Consider the following 24,472-nt stretch of genomic DNA (forward strand, 5'->3'; position numbering starts at 1 on the left):
TTTGTGGAGTGGTTGAAAAACGAGTTTTCATGACACCAACCTAAGTGTATGTAAACTTCCGACTTCAACTGTACATGGCCAGGCAGCATGACTGCGACACCAGGTAACACATTATAGAGGTTAGAGGCTGACTATTAACATCTTGCTCCCGTGAATGTGATTAGAATTAAACCAGGGGTGACATGCAGGTCGGGTACGTTCAACGTTGTAAGTGCTGACACTAGAGCTTGTAATATTATTTCAGTCACTATCTCTTCCCTTCAAACGCCTTCACTTAATTCCCTCATTAGAATGCATGAGGTGGAATCTTCACCATGGCAAAAACAAAGCAAGGTTATTCTGATGTTCAGATTCTGAAACTAAGAAGCACTAAGAAGAATGCCCTGTCAAGAAGTGTCACTCTTCTTGTTCAACACTCATTCTGTGTCATCCTCATATTGACTATCTTACTTCGGCGCCCAGACAGTTCCATGTCAGCTCTACCCTCCTGTCTCCCCCTATATTATTCAGCAGAGTTTGACAACTGATATACATGACGAGTCAGTAGGAGGGTATATAAAATACAGCACTGCAAGTGAAGCTGAGACTTCAGGGTTCTATGCCTTAGTCGTCGCCCCTTCATTGTGTTTTGCCTCTCAGTGTGAGACTTCAGAGCAAGAGAGAGAATAACATGGGCTGAAGCACTAACCCCCACTGTCTTCCAAAGTACAATCCAATATTTTTTAAACGTTGTTAAAAAGAAGTACTTCTACGAGAAAGACAGGGGCATGTCAGACTTTTCAATTGATATGAATTTATTCCCAACCACAGTTGTGTCAGATATGTACAGTAGAAAAATAATGATGCATAACATTTGTTCAGTCAAACCTTAACGCCAAGATGGAATACATCAATTTGATGTGATGCAGAGTAGACATAAAAAACGTTTGTGCTTATTTGTAATATCCATCTTTTTTTCTACTCTACCATTACATCCCCTTTATCATTACATACCCTGATATGAGTGTTTTAACCCCAGTCATTACAACAAATTAATCTGAAGACATGGATGTCGATTAAGGCAGCCCTCCGCCCCTCTCTGATTCAGAGGGGTTGGGTTCAATGCGGAAGACACATTTCAGTGGAAAACATTCAGTTGTACAACTGATTAGGCATTTCCCTTTCCCATATCAGGAGCCCTGATGCATCTGGGGTTTTGATGTGTCTGCTGTTTGTCATCCTTCAACATGTGACACTCCATCTGTGTGACAATTCAGGGGGTATCTGTCTGCCCATCGTCCCAGTGAGGAACCTAATGATATTTCACAAGACAGTAGTTCAAAGCAGCTGTTCCACCAGGATATCAGATACAACGCGATTGTGTTTACAACTGACTCCAGAAAGGAACTGTCCAAGGTGCTGAACAGCATAAGGATAACATGGTGCACTTCATAAGTAGGACTATTGACAAAGTAAAATTGTACATTCAGGTTTCATCCCGTTTTGTGCTATGATGCCTACGATGCCGAGCTCAAATGAAATCTCTCTGAAATATTTGGTCAAACAAAATGTCTACATATTTCTAGCTATGTCATCACTGCCCAGATAGAACAGATCACATTCAGATGGATGTAAGGGCTAGATGTCTGAGGAGCTTAGGCTGTACTGGCAGTCTGTCTCATGAAGGCTTGCCCCCCCTTCTCTTTCCCTCTCTCGCTTACTCACTTTCTTCATCCCTCTCTTTTTCTCTCCCACCCTCGTTTCTCTCTGATGGTTTTTAAAGATATCAAACTAAATTGGATTCCATTTGAAGGCAACAGCAGTGTCCTGCAGCCTTTTTACGTCACCCAGCAGTCCTCACATGAAATATAAATCTATATCCTTTCTCCATTAAAAGACTAAGCCCTACCTAAGCCGGAGTGGGAGGGGGGGGGGTGAAAATAGCTGTGCAGTGACGCTCCTCATCCAACCTGACAGAGCTTGAGAGGATCTGCAGAGAAGAATGGGAGAAACTCAGAAATTTTAAGTGAATCTAAAAAATATCCTATGGAATAAATTAATGAAGGAACCGCTTTTCAGATTTTGCTAGGTGTCATGGGAATTATGACTCGCACTTTGGTAGTAATTTCTTACCATGTCCATTATTAAAATATGATTTCCTGCATATAGAAATTACAGTTTTTGTTTTCAACATTCATCACTGGTAACTTAAACCCTATTTTTATTCAAACAGTTGAGAGTATTTGTCTCCTAAGAAGACTCTTCAGTATCATTGTCACTTCAGAGCTGTGTGTGTGTTTTAAAGATGGCAGAGAAAAGCAGAGCACCAGTGTGGGACTAATACATGGAATTGTCTTATTTGTGATAAAGATGTAAGCATGAGGTCAGCAACGGCTGAATAAAAAAAAACACCAACCTGTGAAATCACCTTAAGAACACCCATCCAAAAGCCCATATGTATTATATTAAGTTAAAATAAGTTAATTAAGTTCATTGTTCATTCAGTATTGTTGCAGTTGTCATTATTACAAAGAATTGTGTGTGTATACATATACACACACACACAGCTCAAAAAAATAAAGGGAACACTTAAACAACACAATGTAACTCCAAGTCAATCACCCTTCTGTGAAATCAAGCTGTCCACTGAGGAAGCAACACTGATTGAAAATGAATTTCACATGCTGTTGTGCAAATGGAATAGACAACAGGTGGAAATCATAGGCAATTAGCAAGACACCCCCAATAAAGGAGTGGTTCTGCAGGTGGTGACCACAGACCACTTCTCAGTTCCTATGCTTCCTGGCTGATGTTTTGGTCACTTTTGAATGCTGGCGGTGCTTTCACTCTAGTGGTAGCATGAGACGGAGTCTACAACCCACACAAGTTACTCGGGTAGTGCAGCTCATCCAGGATGGCACATCAATGCGAGCTGTGGCAAGAAGGTTTGCTGTGTCTGTCAGCGTAGTGTCCAGAGCATGGAGGCGCTACCAGGAGACAGGCCAGTACATCAGGAGACATGGAGGAGGCCGTAGGAGGGCAACAACCCAGTAGCAGGACCGCTACCTCCACCTTTGTGCAAGGAGGAACAGGAGGTGCACTGCCAGAGCCCTGCAAAATGACCTCCAGCAGGCCTCAAATGTGCATGTGTCTGCTCAAACGGTCAGAAACAGACTCCATGAGGGTAGTATGAGGGCCCGACGTCCACAGGTGGGGGTTGAGCTTACAGCCCAACACCGTGCAGGACGTTTGGCATTTGCCAGAGAACACCAAGATTGGCAAATTCGCCACTGGCGCCCTGTGCTCTTCACAGATGAAAGCAGGTTCACACTGAGCCGTGGAGAACGTTCTGCTGCCTGCAACATCCAGCATGACCGGTTTGGCGGTGGGTCAGTCATGGTGTGGGGTGGCATTTCTTTGGGGAGCTGCACAGCCCTCCATGTGCTCGCCAGAGGTAGCCTGGCTGCCATTAGGTACCGAGATGAGATCCTCAGACCCCTTGTGAGACCATATGCTGGTGCGGTTGGCCCTGGGTTCCTCCTAATGCAAGACAATGCTAGACCTCATGTGGCTGGAGTGTGTCAGCAGTTCCTGCAAGAGGAAGGCATTGATGCTATGGACTGGCCCGCCCGTTCCCCAGACCTGAATCCAATTGAGCACATCTGGGACATCATGTCTCGCTCCATCCGCCAACGCCACGTTGCACCACAGACTGTCCAGGAGTTGGCGAATGCTTTCGTCCAGGTCTGGGAGGAGATCCCTCAGGAGACCATCCGCCACCTCAACAGGAGCATGCCCAGGCGTTGTAGGGAGGTCATACAAGCACGTGGAGGCCACACACACTACTGAGCCTCATTTTGACTTGTTTTAAGGACATTACATCAAAGTTGGATCAGCCTGTAGTGTGGTTTTCCACTTTAATTTTGAGTGTGACTCCAATCCAGACCTCCATGGGTTGATAAATTTGATTTTCATTGATAATTTGTGTGATTTTGTTGTCAGCACATTCAACTATGTAAAGAAAAAAGTATTTAATAAGAATATTTCAATCATTTAGATCGAGGATGTGTTATTTTAGTGTTCCCTTCATCTTTTTGAGCAGTAAAATACACACACACACACACACACATTTTAAAAATTGTCCGATTAAATCGGTATCGGCTTTTTTTTTGTCCTCCAATAATCGGTATCGGCGTTGAAAAATCATAAAATCGGTCAACCTCTAGTTTTGTAGGCGAAACCGTTAGGATGCTACAGACAATTTTGTGAGAAAAGCGATTTTCAGGACGTCTCATGGTCTGAAAAACAACGCTCCGTCACCTTTCACAGGCAGGATATGTTACATGGGTGGATGCGGTAGATTGAGACGCATCCAATGCAAAAAAACATCTCTATCTTAAACTGACAGAATTTTAATGGGGATTATTTGATTATGCTAATTCGATTTCTGCGCGGACATCAACCTTATTGGGTTAAGAATAAAAGGGACATGTGACTGTTTGCAAACAAAGTTGTGATTGTTTGGGCACTCTTATATTGTATTTTAAGGAGGTTGCCTGCTTGTAACAGTGGAAGTGATGGCTTGCTTGACATCTCTTTCTCTCTCTGTCCGTCATGCAGAAGCTGTTGGAGCTTTTTCAGTGTATGCCATAGAGCATACTCCCTCAGCTAGTGTTTCTAAATTAATTCCATCATGGCATTGATTAACCATCATCTGAAATGTCTCAATCTGCCAAAGACACAAGAGCTACTGCAACATGTCAACCAGAATAAAAATAAAAACATTTTTTGATACACATAAAATTCAATTGCAGGCTAGCCCTTTGCAGTGTAATGTATCATGTTACAACTTAAAATAAGTAAATGTTTTCATGGCTGCTGTAGAAATGGTATTTGTCCTTTATAATATCCATCTCTTGCAGAGATAGAGAAAACAATTCAGCTGTGTGGCCAGTAAGCATTGTATTGTAGCAGATAGCCGGAGCCCTCTCTCCTCTCTACATCTAAATGCTAATGTCATGCAATCCTCCCAGAAACACAGTGGCTAATGAGCAGGCCCACTGAATACAGTCAAGTCAAAGTAGGAATAATGACATAACGTAGGAAGCACACAAAGATGAAGGTGGGCTTTGTTGACCCACAACCAGTGGTGTAAAGTACTAAAGTAAAAATACTTGAAAGTACTACTTAAGTCGTTTTTTGGAGTATGTGTACTTTACTCTACTATTTATATTTGTGCCAACTTTTACCTGACAATATTCCTAAAGAAAAGTATGTACTTTTTACTCCATACAGTTTCCCTGACACCCAAAAATGCTTCCATACATTTTGAATGGTGAGCAGGACAGGAAAATTGTCAAATTCACACACTTATCAAGATAACATCCCTGGTCATCTGGCGGACTCACTCAACTCAGATTCTTCATTTGTAAATTATATCTGAGTGTTGGAGTATGCTCCTGTCTAATGATGCAGTCAGGTTTGCTTTATTTAAGGAATTTGAAATGATTCATACTTTTCCTTTTGATACTTAAGTATATTTTAGAAGTGACATTTACTTTTGATACTTAAGTATATTTAAAACCAAATACTTTCAGACTTTTACTCAAATAGTATTTTACTGGGTGACATTCACTTTTATTTGAGTCATTTTATATTAAGGTATCTTTACTTTTACTCAAATATGAGAATTGGGTACTTTTTCCATCACTACCCACAACACTGCAGCAATGTACAGGACGACTGGTAATAGGTATAGCAAGATCACACACACACGCCTGCAACCTCACTACCCACCTACACACAATGCAGTAGCCTAAGCTTAAGCCTACTACATAATGTAGGTCTACATATTCACAAGGACAAATAGAAGCAGACAGACAAACTAACTACTATGAGAAACAAGAGTATGTAGATAACGAGGACTTTCAGACAAAATGTAGGCAGGAGCTAAAGTTTCTCAGACTTGTCACAAAGCTGCCATCACCCCCCCGTTACTTCACAAAAGAAAGAACCGAACCGAGATGACAGAGTAATATGGATTGTCGGTCTGCATGCTTTTCGTTCCACGCTTTGCTCAATTGAAGGTGTTTTGAAGGCACGGGAGAATTCTCCTTGCCTCCCTCATGGGGTGTTAATAAGCTTTCCTTTAGTGCCACCCATGATTTATACAGACGTGAATGGGCCATTCTCTAGGGGTTTCAAGGTTTATTTTTGTTGCCAATTTTTATTTTTCCAAAAGGTGGCTCCATTCAGCCTCTGAAAGTCTGTGTAATTGGGTTTAGTTCATTTAAATGCTAATGTATATGGAAATGACATGCAGATATCACCTCATTGATTCTGAGAGACACCAGCTCTCCATTAACATAATGTCTAGAGATTTGAATCAGGGTTCCTTAAAGCTCAGATGATTCAACAGAAGCATTCGTTCCGCCTACATTACACAGATATTATTTGCTGGTTTTATCGACAAGCATATAATGTACTAGTGTTGTGACGCGGTCAAAAATCATGACGGTCTTCATCCATAGCTGTCTTCATCCATAACTGTTGGTTATACAGTAATTGTGCCAGCCCTATAATGTACAGTAGTTAACAACATGTAAAATGGAGTTAAATGAGTGGTTCACTAAATGGCATGTTATAGAAGGGTACAAACACTTTTTTTGGGGCGATTTCACTTGTTTTTGAGAAACCTAGCCCAGCTTACCCCCAATAGACTTCCTTGTTGCTCGTTGTGCATTGTGGGGGTGTTGAAAAACAAGAAAAAAAAGCTTTAAAAAACCCCCCGCCCAAATATGTTTTTAGAAACAGACACGTTATAGTGATGCAGGTCTTTAGACGTTGTACACATGAAATTGTGTCATTCTGAACTTTATCTGCATGTTGTATTTTTTAAATTTTGTCGCAACTCAAGCAATAACTCTCCCGTCCACTTTAGCAGCAGGCTACACGGAGAATGGCCCAGCTGGGTAGGGGAAACAGTTTAAGTCACACAAAATAGAATATAGCCTCGAGGATACAGTTTAGAAGGAAACAATGTCATGTGTACAACATCTAAAGACCTACATCGATATACTGACAGTGTGTCCGTTTCGAACAGTACTTGGGTGTTTTTGAAGCTTTTGTTCATTTTTTCCCCCGTTTGTTGCACGCCCCCACACTGCACAATGAGCAATGAGGAAGTCCATTGCGGCTGGGGTAAGCATCTCTCGTAGCTGAAAACCATTTCATCTGGGTCATCCACCAGGGCTGGAGGTCACTGACGAGACAGACCATTCTCCAGCAGCACACTCGATTCATACTTCACACCCGGCCGGGGGTCGGGGAGAGTAGGTGGGTGTGATTACGTTCAGTGTGACGCCAACAACAGACGGAGGGGAATAACTGTGGCAGGCAAGCAGTGTAAAGCAGTTATTGACAGAGGAGCATGAGGAGGAACATGCTCTCTACTAGAAACAGATATGAGTCACACACACTGTGGGAGTTATTCACAGGCAGGGGGGCTGGCTCTCTGTGTTTTCCCTACACCCTAGCTATGAAACCCTCAAAGGCTGAATATCAGAGTGCTCCTCATTTCTCATCTCTGCACATAAACAGCACACTTTAAAAGAAGGCATTGGATTTTGAAGGATGATGGTTACAAATGATCAACGAGAAGGGTGTTGAATCAATATGCAAGTAACCAAGCCAGCCTTGACTGTCTTGGGCCCTCTCCGTCCTCAACACAAAGTAAAAGATCTGGGGGAGACCTCTAGTCTCAGGTATCACGACTTGGTACTAAGTCATCCTTCCTGCTATGACTTTGATTGAACAATCAAACCTCTATGTGGCCCCCTTGAAGAGCCCCTTCATTCATTAGACGAGACCGTGCTAACTGAACACCGAGTGGGTAAGGAAGGGTAAATGCGGTGTCTAAAAATACAGAACCGGCGTCCCTCCCATCCCTCCACAGCAGGTAGGTCGGGTGGCCCTGCTAATTACCTAATCTTCCTAGCAGGGCATAATGGTGGCTGCCATCATCACTCACTAACCACTAGAGCATTTAAAACATCTGCTGACTCGCTGTTTTTAACTTTGCTTTCATATTAAGGAACATCAGTGCCTCAAAAGACAAATATATAGCCACAAGCTTCAGTTTTTGAATGAACCATTTGGATTAAAAAGACGGAAATAATCCAACGTTGAGTTCTTTAATGATGTTCCAAAGTTGAATTTCTCTGTTCACTTTTAGCATTCGACTGAGATGGAGAGTTTGTTATGTCGCTTTAGTGAAGGAAGAGGAGCAGAGTACTCTGAAGCCATCACAAGGCTGGATGTTGGCCGAGGTCCCCAGCAAAATGAATCAAAATGTAAAACATGAGATTGTAATCACACAGCTTGTCTCTGTGGTTCAACGACTTCTAGAAAACATGCAAATCCCCTTTCCATCATACACATCCTGATGACATACTACAACCATCATGGAAATTGAAAAATCACACCAATCCCAATTAAAGAGCATTTTAAACAGTGAAACAAGCAACTACACAAAGTGGCCATGTGATGGATCCCCCCTAAACAGTTCAGCTATTCTGAAAGGAAGGAAAGACATGGGGCCATACAGGGATTTTTTAGAGTAGAAAAAGCTGTCCCAATGCCACGAGATCAAAGAGTAGCCTCTGATTCTACCCTCCTCATCCCAAATTCACATCTCTCATAACCCAGTCATAGCACACGGCTGACAGCTCTCCTGCAGGGTTAACATCTTGTACTAAAGGAACATTACCACAGGATTAAAACATCAGCTCACAGAGGTGTCTGTGTGTCAAATATAAAACATATTTTCAGCTACTTTCTGAGCCAGGTTACAAATCACGAAAATGGTCGAAAAAAATCTGAACACAAAGACCGTTTTCTCCAAATTACTCCTGAACCATAGGTTTTGTTTAAATTTTGAGATAACATATGACATTTAAATGATCTGAAAATAGAAAACAACTACTGATAAAAGGTTTCCATTTGTACTGCTACAAAAATACACTAATGTTCCGGGCAGTAATACCATGCAATAACTGGGGTGGTGATTGTCATCTCTCAAACGAGTTCCTACATTAATCAACTGTCAAAGTGATTTCCTTGGGAGCGCAGCAGGCTGAGAGACATGTCTAGAAACACCACAAGAGGCAGTCGAGAGAGTTCTCCAACCTTCAACACATCTCATCTTGGGCACAACCCACCGCCAGAGGGCAACTGACTGGCCTTGGACATCAGTAGCCTACATGTCTGGCTTGCAAAGAAATGAAAGGACGCATCCTACATCCTAAACAGCTATGTGCGACAGTAGCTTTTGAGGTGAAAACAGTTCTGTTCAAACATAACATGTGAACTATGGAGACATCACTTGCTTCTGTCATTCACAGGACCACAGCCATATCGAATGATATTATCTTGATAACATGTACAGTATACTGCTGTAAATAAGGTAATAGCCATTTCTCTATTAAAGCAGAGATCAAGCCTAGCTGATTCACTTGTCCCAGTCATAATAATCGTCGCCTTGGTCAGCCTGAGCAGAAGGGAAACACGATCCCCCAGTACAAACTCTCTCTTGGCTCTCTCTCTCTCATCAAGAAGAGTCCAATTTAGAATTCTCCTGCTGCTGCATGAATAGCATCCCAGCAGGCTGCTGCGACAGTGTTTGTCCTTCAGCTCCTGTGGCACACATAAAACAGGAACGAGCAGAGGGGCACCCTCTCTGACGGCTGGGAGAGGGTCAGGAGAAGGCGGGCCGCCAGGCTGTGGAGTGAGCCCACCTGCTGGGGACCAAGGTGCCTCCAGAGCTGCACACCTTCGCCAGGGGGACCTTTTTAAACGAGACACCTAATCTAGGACAGAATGGTCCTTTTACTAAGTCGAATTTCCAAATGTGAATGTAAAACCACAACAAAGTGCAAGTATTATCACGCAAATGTTATTTGGTCATGAACTTGCTCATGATATGAGACTACACACTGGGCACAGACCTCAATTAAAATGTCTATTCCACGTTGGTTCACTGTAATTACATTGAAATTATGTGGAAACAACGTTGACTCAACCAGTGTGCACAGTGGGTATTATGTAAAACAACCCAAAAAACATTATTTATTCATCTTCAAAATCAGTCATCATGTTACTGTAATCTAATTTACATTCATTCTGAAAGGAAGATACACTACATGACCAAAAGTATGTTGACACCTGCTCGTTGAACATCTCATTCCAATATAATTGCCATTAATATGGAGTTGGTCCCCCCTTTGGTGCTATAACAGCATCCACTCTTCTGGGAAGGCTTTCCACTAGATGTTGGAACATTACTGTGGGGACTTGCTTCCATTCAGCCAAAAGAGCTTTAGTGTGGTTGGGCACGGATGTTTGGCAATTAGGCCTGGCTCACAGTCGGCATTCCAATTCATCCCAAAGGTGTTCGATGAGATTGGGATAGGGGCTCTGTGCAGGCCAGTCAAGTTCTTCCACACCAATCTCAACAAACCATTGTTGTATGGACCTCGCTTTGTGCACAGGAGCGTTGTCATGCTGAAACAGGAAAGGGCCTTCCCCAAACTGTCGGCACAAAGTTGGAAGCACAGAATCGTCTAGAATGTTGTATGCTGTAGCATTAAGATTTCCCCTCACTGGAACTAAGGGGCCTGAACCCTGAAAAACAGCATCCGCCAAACCCAGAGTCGTCTGTCGGACTGCCAAATGGTGAAGCGTGATTCATCACTCCAGAGAACGCGTTTCCACTGCTACAGAGTCCAATAGCAGCGAGCTTTACTCCACTCCAGACGATTCTTGGCATTGTGATCTTAGGCTTGTGTGCGGTTGCTCGGTCATGGAAACCCATTTCATGAAGCTCCCGACGAACAGTTGTTGTGCAGACGTTGCTTCCAAAGGCAGTTTGGAACTCGGTAATGAGTGTTGCAACCGAGGACAGAAGATTTTTACACGCTAGGCGCTTCAGCACTCGGCAGTTCTGTTCTGTGAGCTTGTGTGTCCTACCACTTCGCAACTGAGCAGTTGTTGCTCATAGACCTTTCCACTTCACAATAACAGCACTTACAGTAGACCGGGGCAGCTCTAGCAGGGCAGAAATTTGACGAACGGACTTGCCACATTGAAAGTCACTGAGCTTTCCAGTGAGGCCATTCTACTGCCAATGTTTGTCTATGGATACATAGATAGTATTAAATAGTCCACTATATTTGTTCAGGAGTTACTCTTGTCATTTTAGTGTTTTAAGTCTTTGGCTTGTCGTGGGATTTTTCTGTATTGATTCAGATAATTGTGTATGTTCAGAAGTTTGAGGGTTTTTGCTGTGGTTTGACTGTTTTGTTTTGGCTGTGTGCTCGATTTGATGCACCGGTCAGCAACGGGTGTGGCTGAAATAGCCGAATCCATTCATTTGAAGGGGTGTCCACATATTTGTGTATATATATAGTGTAAATGAATAAAAACATTAAGGCCTTCATTAAAAATTTGTATTGAGCTAAGACTGACATCAAACCCCTAAGGCAAAAATTCCAAACATGCTGTCATCAAGCTGTCATCTTACAATTCTACAGTCTTGAAGCAGTTATAATTCCTACCAAGCCTGATTAATGGACAATCAAAATGTAATCAGAACATGGTTTTGTCTAATTTAAAGGCCAATTTTAGATTTAGTTGGGCTTTATTTTATGTAGGCTTTCAAATACATTTATATCATTTGCAGCAGCATCAGACAGACCGGACATGAGTTGACTCCACTGAGCTTACCAACCCTGTTTCCTTGAGTTTCTATAGAACAACACACCAAAAATAATGACAGTGAGAGTGTTGTCTGCTCTGTCCTCTTGTATGGCTAGCTCTGGAACAGAGTGGTACACAGACAAAATAAATCAACCCTAAGAGCATCAAAAGCAGAGAGGGCATAGATCCCCTTACAATTACACAAGTCAACAAAATATTATTTTTTCAAGGTTTATCAATGGCTAGGCTACTTTATCGCACAGCCTGCTACGATTATGACAACATCTGTGGTAGATGTGGCCACGGAATGTTTTTCTCCATAGAACACCATAATTTACAGATACAATTTTGACAATACATTTGTTCAGATTAGGTTTATATTCCCAGCAATTAAGAAAATGAGAATGCAGCATGTATTGAATAATTAGACACATGTACCCGCATTAAAAGTGTGTCGAACAGGCAGTTAAAAATCTATTGGTGAATTAGCTAGTTGCAGATGATGAGCCTATGCCATGGTTGCTGTCCGCTCTCTTCAAAAGATGCTCTAGGAATAATGGACCCAAAAGCACCTTTCTTTTCGACACACCGGTAATGATAAATCAAACATTTCTATGTAGATAAATGAAGGCCACACTCACTATCTTACCTGCTGAATTCAACGTATGTTCTTCGGTCACTCAAGTCACCTCCCTTTCGGAATTGTGAAAGCTGATGATGCTTTCAAGACACTTGCAGAGGATCAGATTACATCGAGAGAAGGCGGACCAGCCCCGGAATCTGAAAAATAGAAGTACCAGTTGAAGCGGCCCCGGAACGTGTATAAAAACCCCACTGCAGTTCTCCCCATTGGGCTTCCCACTGAGTTTGTAAAACAGCTGTGTTTCTCTGGTCGTTAAGGTGGAGTGGCGGCATCCAGAGGCGATAGACTCAAACCCCACCCGGACCACCGAGACGGAAAGGGTAATGGAGAGAAGAAAAAAATAGGTTTACAAAGAGTGCAGTGCGACCCATACAACACACCATAATTTGACATCCGAATTATTTTGTGTTGGTCACAATTATAACAGAAAACATGCATAGATGGGAGGAAAAAAACTAAATCATATTTTCTTCACTTTTATGGTAGTGGCAAAAGTAACTACAATATTATTGTTGCATAATTGGATATGAGAGGTTATATTGTTTTTACCTAAGATAACCAGTCACATAACAGGGTGGCATTTTTGTTTAAAACGGAATTTAAAGAAATTTCACTGAATGGGGAGTGAATGTATCTATAAGCCAGTAATTCTTCCTAATGCATCTGTGTGCAGCTCACTGAGTGATCATATTTAGCAAAATGACATTACATAACAGAAAGAGGACGAAATTGGAAACCATCCTACTTCATATCACGCAACATAATCCATTAATCTTTGGTTCCAGTGGCAAGTTATGAAAGAATTACATTGCCTTCAGAAAGTATTCACACCCCCTGACTTTTTCCACATTTGTTGTGTTACAGACAGAATTTAAAACGCATGAAATTGAGATTTTGTGTCACAGGCCTACACACAATACCACATAATGACAAAGTGGAATTATGTTCCTAGACATTTCTACAAATTAATTAAAAATGAAAAGCTGAGATGTCTTGAGTCAATAATAATTCAATCCCTTTGTTATGGCATGCCTAAATAAATTCAGGAGTACATCTTTGCTTAACAAGTCACATACAGTGGGGCAAAAAAGTATTTAGTCAGCCACCAATTGTGCAAGTTCTCCCACTTAAAAAGATGAGAGAGGCCTGTAATTTTCATCATAGGTATACTTCAGCTATGACAGACAAAATGAGAAATCACATTGTAGGATTTTTTATGAATTTATTTGCAAATTATGGTGGAAAATAAGTATTTGGTCACCTACAAACAAGCAAGATTTCTGGCTCTCACAGACCTGTAACTTCTTCTTAAAGAGGCTCCTCTGTCCTCCACTCGTTACCTGTATTAATGGCACCTGTTTGAACTTGTTATCAGTATAAAAGACACCTGTCCACAACCTCAAACAGTCACACTCCAAACTCCACTATGGCCAAGACGAATGAGCTGTCAAAGGACACCAGAAACAAAATTGTAGACCTGCACCAGGCTGGGAAGACTGAATCTTCAATAGGTAAGCAGCTTGGTTTGAAGAAATCAACTGTGGGAGCAATTATTAGGAAATGGAAGACATACAAGACCACTGATAATCTCCCTCGATCTAGGGCTCCACGCAATATCTCACCCCGTGGGGTCAAAATGATCACAAGAACGGTGAGCAAAAATCCCAGAACCACACGGGGGTACCTAGTGAATGACAGTCCTAAAACTTTGAGAGCTGGGACCAAAGTAACAAAGCCTACCATCAGTAACACACTACGCCTCCAGGGACTCAAATACTGCAGTGCCAGACGTGTCCCCCTGCTTAAGCCAGTACATGTCCAGGCCCGTCTGAAGTTTGCTAGAGAGCATTTGGATGATCCAGAAGAAGATTGGGAGAATGTCATATGGTCAGATGAAACCAACGTTTTGGTAAAAACTCAACTCGTCGTGTTTGGAGGACAAAGAATGCTGAGTTGCATCCAAAGAACACTATACCTACTGTGAAGCATGGGGGTGGAAACATCATGCTTTGGGACAGTTTTTCTGCAAAGGGACCATGATGACTGATCCGTGTAAAGGAAAGAATGAATGGGGCCATGTATCGTGAGATTTTGAGTGAAAACCTCCTTCCATCACCAAGGGAATTGAAGATGATACGTGGCTGGGTCTTTCAGCATGACAATGATCCCAAACACACCACCCGGGCAACAAAGGAGTGGCTTCGTAAGAAGTATTTCAAGGTCCTGGAGTGGCCTAGCCAGTCTCCAGATCTCAACCCCATAGAAAATCTTGGAGGGAGTTGAAAGTCCGTGTTGCCCAGCAACAGCCCCAAAACATCACTGCTCTAGAGGAGATCTGCATGGAGGAATGGGCCAAAATACCAGCAACAGTGTGTGAAAATCTTGTGAAGACTTACAGAAAACATTTGACCTCTGTCATTGCCAACAAAGGGTATATAACAAAGTATTGAGAAACTTTTGTTATTGACCAAATACTTATTTTCCACCATAATTTGCAAATAAATTCATTCAAATCCTACAATGTGATTTTTCTGGATTTTTTTTCCTTCTCATTTTGTCTGTCATAGTTGAAGTGTACCTATGATGAAAATTACAGGCCTCTCTTATCTTTTTAAGTGGGATAACTTGCACAATTGGTGGCTGACTAAATACTTTTTTGCCCCACTGTAAGTTGCATGGACTCACTGTGTGCAATAATAGTATTTAACGTGATTTTTGAATGATTACCTCATCTCTGTACCCCACACATCTGTAAGGTCCATCAGTCAGGCAGTGAATTTCAAAAACAGATTCAACCACCAAGACCAGGGAGGTTTCCCAATGCCTCGCAAAGAGCACCTATTGGTAGATGGATTTCTTTTTTAAATAGCAGACATTGAATATCTGTTTTTGCATGGTGAAGTGATTAATTACACTTTGGATGGCGTATCAATACACCCATTCACTACAAAGATACATGCGTCCTTCCTAACTCAGTTGCCTGAGAGGGATTTCACCATGAGTCCAATGGTGACTTTAAAACAGTTATAAACTTGTCTGTGATAGAAACCTGAAGATGAAGCACAACATTGTATTTACTCCACAAAATTAACCTAATTGACAGAGAAAAGGAAACCTCTACAGAATAAAAAATATTCCAAAACATGCATCCTGATTGCAATAAGACACTCAAGTAAAACGGCAAAGAAATTAACTTTGACTTGAATACAAAGCGTTATGTTTGGGGAAAATCCAATACACAACTGAGTACCACTCTTCATATTTTCAAGCATGGGGGTGGCATCGACAAGGACTAACTTATCTTTTTATAAAAATAAACTGAATATGGCTGAGTACAGGCAAAATCCTAGAGGGAAACCTGATTCAGTCTGCTTTCCAACAGACACTGAGTGACAAATTCACCATTTAGCAGGGCAATAACCTAAAAACAAGACCAAATATACACTGGAGTTGCTTACCAAGACAACATTGAATGTTCTTGTGTTGCCTAGTTACAGTTTTGACTTAAATCGGCTTGAAAGTCTACGGCAAGACACGAAAATGTCTTGACAGAGCTTGAATAGTTTTTTAAAGAATAATGTGCAAATATTGTACAATCCAGGTGTGCAAAGCTCTTAAGAGACTTACCCAGAATGACTCACAGCTGTAATCACTGTCAGAGGGTTGAATACTTATGTAATCAAGATACAGTACTAGTCAAAAGTTTTAGGACACCTACTCATTCAAGGGTTTTTCTTCATACTATTTTCTACACTGTAGAAAAATAGTGAAGACATCAAAACTATGAAATAACAGATATGGATTCATATTGTATCAAAAATAGTTAATTCAAAATATATTTTACATTTGAGTTTCTTAAAATAGCCACCCTTTGCATTCTCTCAACCAGATTCATGAGGTAGTCACCTGGAATGCATTTCAATTAACAGGTATGCCTTCTTAAAAGTTAATTTGTGGAATTTCTTTCCTTCTCTCCTGCATTTGAGCCAGTCAGTTGTGTTGTGACAAGGTAGGGGGGTATAGAGAATATAGGCCAATTTGGTAAAAGACCAAGTCTATATTATGGCAAAAACAGCTCAAATAAGCAAAGAGAAATTTCAAAAAGAAGAAACGACAGTCCATCATTACTTTAAGACTTGAAGGTCAGTCAATACGGAACATTTCAAGAACTTTGAAAGTTTCTTCAAGTGCAGTCGCAAAAACCATCAAGCGCTGTGATGAAACTGGCTCTCATGAGGACCGCCACAGGAATGGAAGACCCAGAGTTACCTCTGCTGCAGAGGATGAGTTGATCTAGGCACCAGACTGGTGACAAATGATGGGCAAAGCTACTGAATGTACCTATTTCACAGCAAATTAAACTATTACATGCTTAACACTGCAGAAAGTCAGCGACATAAACATATTGCCTGAACTGTAGTTCCAAAACAAGAGCCTGACTAATGTCATTAGGAATATATGCTGAAGGCTATGAATCTATATTCATGCCGAAACTGTGAGGAAGTTCCTTTTGCATTTCTTCTTTCCAATTCCTAACAGCCTGGAGAACTATGGCACTGAGGAAATAAGAAAAGCCTGTTGCAACACTAAAGATTGGACAGGCTGCTTAAAATGTCCATGCAATTAAACTTAAATGCTTTTAGTACACTGAAACAACCTTATTACACTCAATATATGCTTAACATATCAGTTTATACATTTTTATATTAAGACATTTGTCCTGTTGCATAGCAAGCTCAACTGAGATAATCAGAAGTATCAAATCAAAAGGCCATTTTGCTCTTCTTCACAATGAGAGAGTGCATTCCTCTGAGAGCCAGCTGAAAGGTGCATGATTATTGAATTTGCTCCTAATAAATATTTCCCAGCAGCTCTATCATCTCAGTTAAAATCAGTGTGAAAATAAATGTTGAGTTGTTTCACATAAAAACATGTATCTATGTATGCTTCACGTTTGACTTGCACGTGAAATTAATTAATACATTTGACATTTTTTACACTGCATACAATGCTTAGAGTCAATCATAGAATTTATTCACAGCAGAGGCAAATAGACACTTACTTTTAAGGAAGACAAAGATTTTTTTTTTTAATGAATCAAAACCCTGGTATTAAACATATTTAAAAAATCTACCTTTGCCATCATTATTACTGGAGGAAAAAAGTGCAATAATGAATCCAATTTTCAAACCGTCTAATTGTGAACTACAGAGTTTGAGACCTGTGGGTATTCAGGCTTGCTCCAGTTCCACAAGTACTCCATCACAGTCTTTTGGGTGGAGGAACATGACAGGTTTCCCATGAGCGCCTATCCGTGGTTCAGCTGACAGGGTTCTAATGTTCCTCGCCTTCAGATCCACTATCGCTGCACTGATATCATCAACCTGAAATCACAAAAATAACATATAATTCCATTAGAGAACAGATTAGGAGACAAGGACAGAGTGAGTGAGTGAATACAGCCCATTCATGTGGGCTGAACAGCATATGCAGCATTGCTCAGACTGACTCACCTCAATGCAGATATGGTGCATCCCACCAGATTTGTTCTTCTGTAGGAAGCCTGCGATGGGGCTCTTCTCCCCGAGTGGGTGCAGCAGTTCCAGCTTGGTGTTACCCAGCTCCACAAAGACAGTGTAGACTCCATGTTCAGGAAGGGGAACTTTATCGCTGACCTGAGCCCCCAGCACATCTCTGTAAAGAGCAGTGGCTTTCTCCATGTCTGGTACAGCAATAGCGATGTGATTTAGCCTTCCCAGTTTCCAGACAGATCCTGGAATACCTTGGCAGAGTTGTGTTGAGATTGAAAGTGTCCTCAGGGTTGTAGAATAAGTGTGAAGAACACACTTTGAGAGACCTGTAACAATATAAATTAAGTGTTTAGTACAGCCATGCCATGCTGTTTTGTCCGGAGTACGGGTCTTATTTGATTGAATATACTACCTGGATAAGTCAAGTAGCTAGCAACAGGGAACACTTGCTGAAAGTAATTCTGCACTAACAACGGTGGATTTGGCTTACTTTGTGTAGCCTGAGATCAATTCTAAAGAGACTGTTTTTGACATGTGAAATAATATTTATCAGATATCAGCTATTTATACTTACGTGCAACCTTCAACACGGACGCCGCCATATTTTCGAAAATTCGTGCAACGTAGGATAGCGAATCGCTTTGAATGTCAAGACAATGGGATAGAGCACACTTATATTGCTTTTCAATTAAAAACCGTACATTGCACTTGTAAATTATAAGTTATTTGAGATATTAATGTTGTTTATCCAGCTTGCTAAATCTTAACCTGACCTGCTATCCGGATCTTTGTAGCACAACAGAGATTGTTTCCGGGGGGAGTATATCTTGTTGTTACACACATGTTCACATGTGAGGAAAAACGATGGCTACCGTCGATATAAGTAACACGTTGGAGTGTTGTTTAAAGCTACTAAACATAAAAACTGCACATCCAGAACATTTTCTTAGGTAAGTGCAACATTTGTATAATAATATCCAGATATGTTTAACTTAAAAATCTATTCATTTACTTTCTGCCATCGTTACACAATGCTAAGGCTAACTAGCTTATAGCAAGCAAACATCTGCAAGCATTGCCTGTTTGGTTAGCTAGACCACGTCATCAAATATTCGTAAAGATAGCCCAGTAGCACCGATAAACTTGATTCTAGTCATTTAGCTACACTTGATTAGTTGAGCCAGGTATTGGTACTTGGCTAGAACAAACCCCGGCACACCATGTGGGTTTTCAAGGCCAGGGTTGGTTGAAGAAGACTGCTAACGTTACTAACCGCTGTACTACTTGAAGAATACTAACAAACATTGCTACTTTTATTTTTTCTTTGTGTATAGTCTTCAGGGTGCCGTGGCAACAGACTTCACTTATCTCACTAAGACCCTGTATGATTTACACAAAACCCACGAGCCAGCAGGCTCAAAGGGAAGCCCTCTGGACCAGCTGGTGGTTGAGAACTTTGACGAGGAACAGATATGGCAGGAGCTGGAGCTCCAGAATACTGCGGTGCTGAAGCACTTTGAGACAGCAGTGAGTCAGGCTGCCTTGGATACAGCGCTGAGTATCCTGTTTGATGAAGAGGATGCTGATGAGGAGCCAGATGAAGGGGTTGAACAAGATGGTGAAGACATAGAAGAGGAGATGAGAGATGGGGATTTGGAAGATGATGGCCAAGGAGAAGAACCTCCCATGCTTAAAACTGCTATGGATGCCTTGAGAGGGGATAACACCGACGAGGACTCTGATGTAGATTTTGATGTGGACGCATTAGAAAAACAAGCGAAACAGAAGAAATGCTCAGCGGCGAGAGAGTCAAAACCACTGGGTCCTCCATCAGAGGTTGATGACAGGTTCTTCAAGCTCTCAGAGATGGAGTCCTTTCTGGACGATATGGACAGAAGGGAGGGGAAGGAGGGGGACGGTGATGTAGACTACTTCCAGGACTTGCCCTCTGGAGATGAAGATGATGACGTAGACCTCTTCAGTGAAGATGTTTCTTCCAAAAAAAACAAAAAAACAAGCACAGTATGTATCATATAGTTTTTCTCACTGCCAGACCTAGCTACTGTTCTGTGGTGTTTCTGGTCGTTATTGTAGCCAAACACACTGAATTCCTATTAATATACTATGTTCTTTCTGTAGCTGAAAAGTTCCAGGAATCTGAAGTACAAAGACTTCTTTGATGCTGTGGATGATGATCCTGCACAAACAGCTGACCAATCAGACGCAGAGGATGAGGACAACAGTATAGATGGGATGCAAGATGATGATGATGAAGAAGAAAAAGAAAATGAGTAAGTGGCTGATGCAGGAATCTCATATGAATGTCATGGTTGGAATTGCATCAAAAATGAATATAGGGCAGGGATATTCATTTTGTCCTTAAGATAAGAATTGTTTGTTCCTTTGCTGTTTTAGGGACTTCGTTGAGGATGAAGAGTGCAGACAAGCCAAGGAGGCTTTGAAACGGGTGACCTTTAACCTACCTGGAGAAAGTGATGCCAGTGAGGGAGAAGACATGGTGGACATCTTTGGAGGAAAGTCTCAAAATACAACAGAACCTGAATTCAAATCATCCTTTGAGAAACGACAAGACAAGGCAAGCTTTTCCTCTGGCTGTTTTAGAATATCCAAATTTGTCTGTGTCATTTAATTTACTTTTTTTTTCATCTGCCGTATATATCACTATGTAGCAGATTAATGAAATGGTAAATTCTTACCTTACACAGATGGCTGAAAAGATCCAAGATTTGGAAAAGGCTGCCATGGGAGAGAAGCCATGGCAACTAACAGGAGAGGTGTCTGCTCAGACTCGCCCAGAGAACAGCCTTCTTGAGGTGGATGTGGCATTTGACTCGGCCTCCAGGATGGGTACATACCACATGCTTGTCAGTCTGTTTTAGTTTAGCTTTCAGTCCTGTTGGAAATGGTTTAGTATTTTACTTACTGCAAGTTTGTGTGCCAGAGGGTGCTTGTTCATTCAGGTAACATTTTGCTCTGTTTTCTCTCAGCCCCTGCTGTAACAGAGGAAACCACTTTGCAGCTGGAGGACATAATCAAGCAGAGGATTAAAGACCAGGTCAGTGTATAGACTGGTCGGTTGTTTAGCAACGAAACCGACCAGTGCTCAACTAGGGGGCAAAACAGACTGGGTTGGCTAAGATTGTTGACAATATGTAAACTATATTTCTTCTCCACTGTTTATTGAAAACACACATTTGCACAATAAGAACTTGTCTTTCAAGTACATTGTTATAGTTTTTGCTAGATAGTGAATTTGAGCCATTTTAGTATAGACATCAGTCAAAACAAGACATAGTATCAAGAACAAGATAAAACTAGCTGAAAAGAGTCACCTATGATTCCCCACATGGCAGCGTCAGTCATTGTTGCCAGCTACTGTATCTGACCATTCAGAATCACAACAACACACGGACGTCTGCATGGTTGAATCGCGTGCATCGTTTTCGTGACGTTGTTAGCTAACCCGTCTCTCTAGAGACATAAATAAATCTTGGCAACAAACTGAACAACTATTCTCGGTTGGATCCAGCTGAATGGGTCATCATCGTTTCATTGAGTAAAGAACAAGTATAGGTCTATCCGGTATTTAAACCACATTGGCACATTTCAAAGGTAATGTTATTTTCTGACTTGTATTTTTTTTCCAAGGTGTGGGATGATGTGGTGCGCAGGGAGAAGCCTAAGGAAGAGGTATTTGAGTACAAGAAGAGGCTGACTCTGGACCATGAGAAGAGCAAGCTGAGTCTTGCAGAGGTTTATGAGCAAGAGTACCTCAAGCAGAATCAGGTAGTTTTTCCCTTATATTTGAGTGTGAACATACTTGGGCTTTTTTTCTATATTGCAATTAATGCATTTTTTGTTTGTTGAATGGATTATTTATATTATTTATATCTATTTCCCTTGTATTTCAGCAAAAGACAGAGGATGAGGAAAACCCAGCCCATGTAGAAATTCAAAAGCTCATGGATTCTCTATTCCTTAAACTTGATGCTCTCTCTAACTTCCACTTCACACCCAAACCGGTGAGTTTTCCTGTCAATGTTTCCATGTGCATTGGACACTGCAAAGCTGCAGCTGACTCAAAACAAAGCAGCACGCCTTGCCCTTAACTGCACGCACAGATCTAACATCAGCACCATGATAGTCTTTCATGGTTAGGGGTTGAGGAGAAATTGACTACTTCTCTTCCAGCCTTTTTAAGAAACAGTTGTGTGTTGAAAATGCCTAACTTCTTGTATAATCTATTTGCATACACTTCAAACAGACATACATGACACTCCACTATGGGTTTCTTCACGGTACCCAAACCAAAAACAGATTTACGTCACTCAGTTATGTGTAGAGCCATGTCATTGTGGAACGCTCTGCCACCAGAGGTTACACAGGCAAAAAGCAAGTTTCGCTTTAAAAAAACATCTTGTATCACAGCATCTCTAATCTTTTTAGAGATCTAATTTAACTGTACTGTATATAAGAATAGTGCGTAAGTAGTATTTTTGTTGTCTCTGTCTTTCCTATATATAACTTATTTATTTAATGTAATATCTTGTGATGTTCTTGTCTATTACTGTTCTGTACTCTGTCATGTGTTTGTATGTTTTATGTGGAACACTAGCATTTGCGTGACAACCAGAATTTATGCTTGTCTTTTTAAAGATGCTATATTTAAGCAATAAGGCACAGGGGGTGAGGTATATGGCCAATATACCACGGCTAAGGGCTGTTATGCACGATGCAATGCGAAGTGCCTGGATACAGCCCTGGGCCGTGGCTTAAAAATAAATGTTTTGTCACACCCGAAATCAGTGCTATACCAGGGCTTTCAGAAAATCAGCATTTGGAGTTCGAACCACCCAGTTTATAATGAAGGGAACGCTTTTTGCACAATATTGATATTTGAACTTTTCTTTGTGTCCTGCAGCCTGTTCCTGAAGTGAAAGTTGTCTCCAATTTGCCTTCTATTGCTATGGAGGAAGTTGCACCAGTCAGTGCTAGTAGTGGCTCTCTATTGGCTCCAGAGGAAGTCAAGGTTTGTCATGCATCCCTGTCCAATATGTTTCATGTTATGGGAAATCATATTCTAGTGGAGTATACTGACGTGTACAGAAGCATTCAAGGGTTGAAGACAACCAATTAACTACTGTGTTTTCCATCGTAGTAGCCTTTTAGTAGATGCTTCTGAGGCCAGGGTAACACCGTTTCCTTTCTGACCTTAGGAGAAGAACAAGGCTGGCGACGTGCTGGGTGACTCTGAAAAGACCTCCACGGACAAGAAACGAGAGAGACGCAAGAAGAAGAAGGTGAAGCGCGTCAAGATCCACGAGAAGGAGAAGAAACAGAAACTGAAGGAGGTGAACAGAACTGGAGAGAATAAGAAACAATCAAAGGCAGAGGTGGCAGAAAACCTCAAGAAACTCACAAAGGGAGGCAAAGCAACATTATTAAAGGTCAGTGTTTTCTTTCTGCAGGTCTCGTTTTTATATTTAGTTGACATCGTCTTTCAAATGCAAGCCCCTAAATTATATTTGTGTGATCAATATAGACTGATAATCCATTGTGTTCTCCACACACTTTCATTTGTATTTATTACAATAGCTAGGATTCAGCTGTCACAGTTGCAAATAATTTCTTAAAAATAGATGTTGAGCTTTTTTTGTTTGTTCTCTGTTCAAGGATGAGGGGAAGGATAAAGCTCTCCGCTCCTCCTCCGCCTTCTTCTCCCAACTACAAGACCAAGTGAAGAGCCAGATCAAAGGAGCCAAGGACCCGGCCTCCAAGAAGAAGAAACACAAAGAAGTCTCAGCCAGCAAACTTAAGTTGTAACATTTAGATTGTTATGATGTATTTGTTATGGTAATGCATATTTCTTTGTACAGATTTTTAAAGCGAAAGCTGCAATTTATGTTAACCAGTGCTCTCCGAAGTTTGTAATTTGCAATAAAAATAAAAAGCTAAACTTGTCATGATGTAATTTATTCTGACTCTTTGTGACCAATTAGATTCACACTATTAATCTGTTCAGCTAATCGATCTGTGGGCAGCAGGTGAAAAATCTGCTGATGTGCCCTTGGACAAAGCACTTAACAATAATTTTCTCCAGGGTCGCCATTCTACTATGGCTGACCCTGTAAAACGGGTGCCAAACTCATTCCATGGAAGGTCTGCTGTTTTATTGGTTTCAAAAAAGACCGAGACAACCAGGTGGGAGTTCCTTACTAATGTGATCTTAATTCATCAATCAAGTATAAGGGAGGAGCGAAAACCCGCAGACACTCGGCCCATCCTGTAAAACCACATTTTACTGCACCTCCGGTGTACGTGACACAAACGTGTATTAGTATTTAGCTAAATAATTGATTGAATGAGTGATTATTATTCAAAGTTCACACTACTACAACTTGCAGCTTATTTTTCACGTGAGTGAATATTTTTAAATGGTTTCATGATCGAAAGAAAAAAAGAGCTGCGGGGTGTAGTTTTGAAACTCGGTCTTGCTGTGGGGTGTAGTTTGACCAGCTATATTGTGGTCGTCTTCCTCAAAACA

At 41.2% G+C, this 24,472-nt stretch overlaps 3 protein-coding genes across 6 annotated transcripts in view; 1 reads left to right on the forward strand and 2 right to left on the reverse strand.

The window, feature by feature from the left end:
• The window catches only part of LOC135504349 (amyloid-beta A4 precursor protein-binding family A member 2-like), an 82,031-nt gene extending 69,544 nt beyond the window's left edge, over window positions 1-12,487 (reverse strand). For 2 of the 4 annotated variants that reach the window (XM_064922876.1, XM_064922847.1), the window contains exon 1: window positions 12,383-12,487. The gene's annotated coding sequence lies outside the window, so the exon portion shown is untranslated. Of the gene's footprint in view, window positions 1-1,888; window positions 1,970-12,374 lie in introns of all 4 variants that reach the window. The other 2 variants (XM_064922867.1, XM_064922858.1) reach the window with 2 other exon arrangements.
• Window positions 12,488-17,388: 4,901 nt separating this feature from the next.
• Window positions 17,389-18,561, reverse strand: LOC135504377 (methylmalonyl-CoA epimerase, mitochondrial-like). Its single transcript, XM_064922927.1, has 3 exons — window positions 18,482-18,561; window positions 17,890-18,233; window positions 17,389-17,760 (listed from the first exon to the last, which is right to left on the reverse strand). The coding sequence occupies exons 1-3, from the start codon at window positions 18,507-18,509 to the stop codon at window positions 17,608-17,610; spliced, it is 525 nt and encodes a 174-aa protein (XP_064778999.1). The 5' UTR covers window positions 18,510-18,561; the 3' UTR covers window positions 17,389-17,607.
• A 115-nt stretch (window positions 18,562-18,676) lies between these two features.
• Window positions 18,677-23,889, forward strand: LOC135504371 (U3 small nucleolar ribonucleoprotein protein MPP10-like). Its single transcript, XM_064922915.1, has 11 exons — window positions 18,677-18,857; window positions 19,242-19,929; window positions 20,047-20,198; window positions 20,323-20,503; window positions 20,634-20,775; window positions 20,916-20,983; window positions 21,577-21,714; window positions 21,840-21,950; window positions 22,850-22,957; window positions 23,145-23,375; window positions 23,602-23,889. Exons 1-11 carry the CDS (start codon window positions 18,772-18,774, stop codon window positions 23,749-23,751), a joined length of 2,055 nt encoding a protein of 684 aa, XP_064778987.1. The 5' UTR covers window positions 18,677-18,771; the 3' UTR covers window positions 23,752-23,889.
• The last annotated feature ends 583 nt before the right edge of the window (window positions 23,890-24,472 follow it).

Source organism: Oncorhynchus masou, chromosome 2, assembly GCF_036934945.1.
Source record: "Oncorhynchus masou masou isolate Uvic2021 chromosome 2, UVic_Omas_1.1, whole genome shotgun sequence".
NCBI lineage: Eukaryota > Metazoa > Chordata > Actinopteri > Salmoniformes > Salmonidae > Oncorhynchus > Oncorhynchus masou.

Coding starts and splice junctions, on each gene's coding strand:
- LOC135504377 (XM_064922927.1), bottom strand. CDS start 18,509: ATGGCGGCGTCCGTGTTGAAGGTTGCAC. Junction 18,234..18,481: donor GTCCGTGTTGAAGGTTGCAC/GTAAGTATAAAT, acceptor ATATTGTTACAG/GTCTCTCAAAGTGTGTTCTT. Junction 17,761..17,889: donor TGCACCATATCTGCATTGAG/GTGAGTCAGTCT, acceptor TTGTGATTTCAG/GTTGATGATATCAGTGCAGC.
- LOC135504371 (XM_064922915.1), top strand. CDS start 18,772: ATGGCTACCGTCGATATAAGTAACACGTTGGAGTGTTGTTTAAAGCTA. Junction 20,199..20,322: donor GAAGAAGAAAAAGAAAATGA/GTAAGTGGCTGA, acceptor TTGCTGTTTTAG/GGACTTCGTTGAGGATGAAG. Junction 23,376..23,601: donor GCAAAGCAACATTATTAAAG/GTCAGTGTTTTC, acceptor TCTCTGTTCAAG/GATGAGGGGAAGGATAAAGC.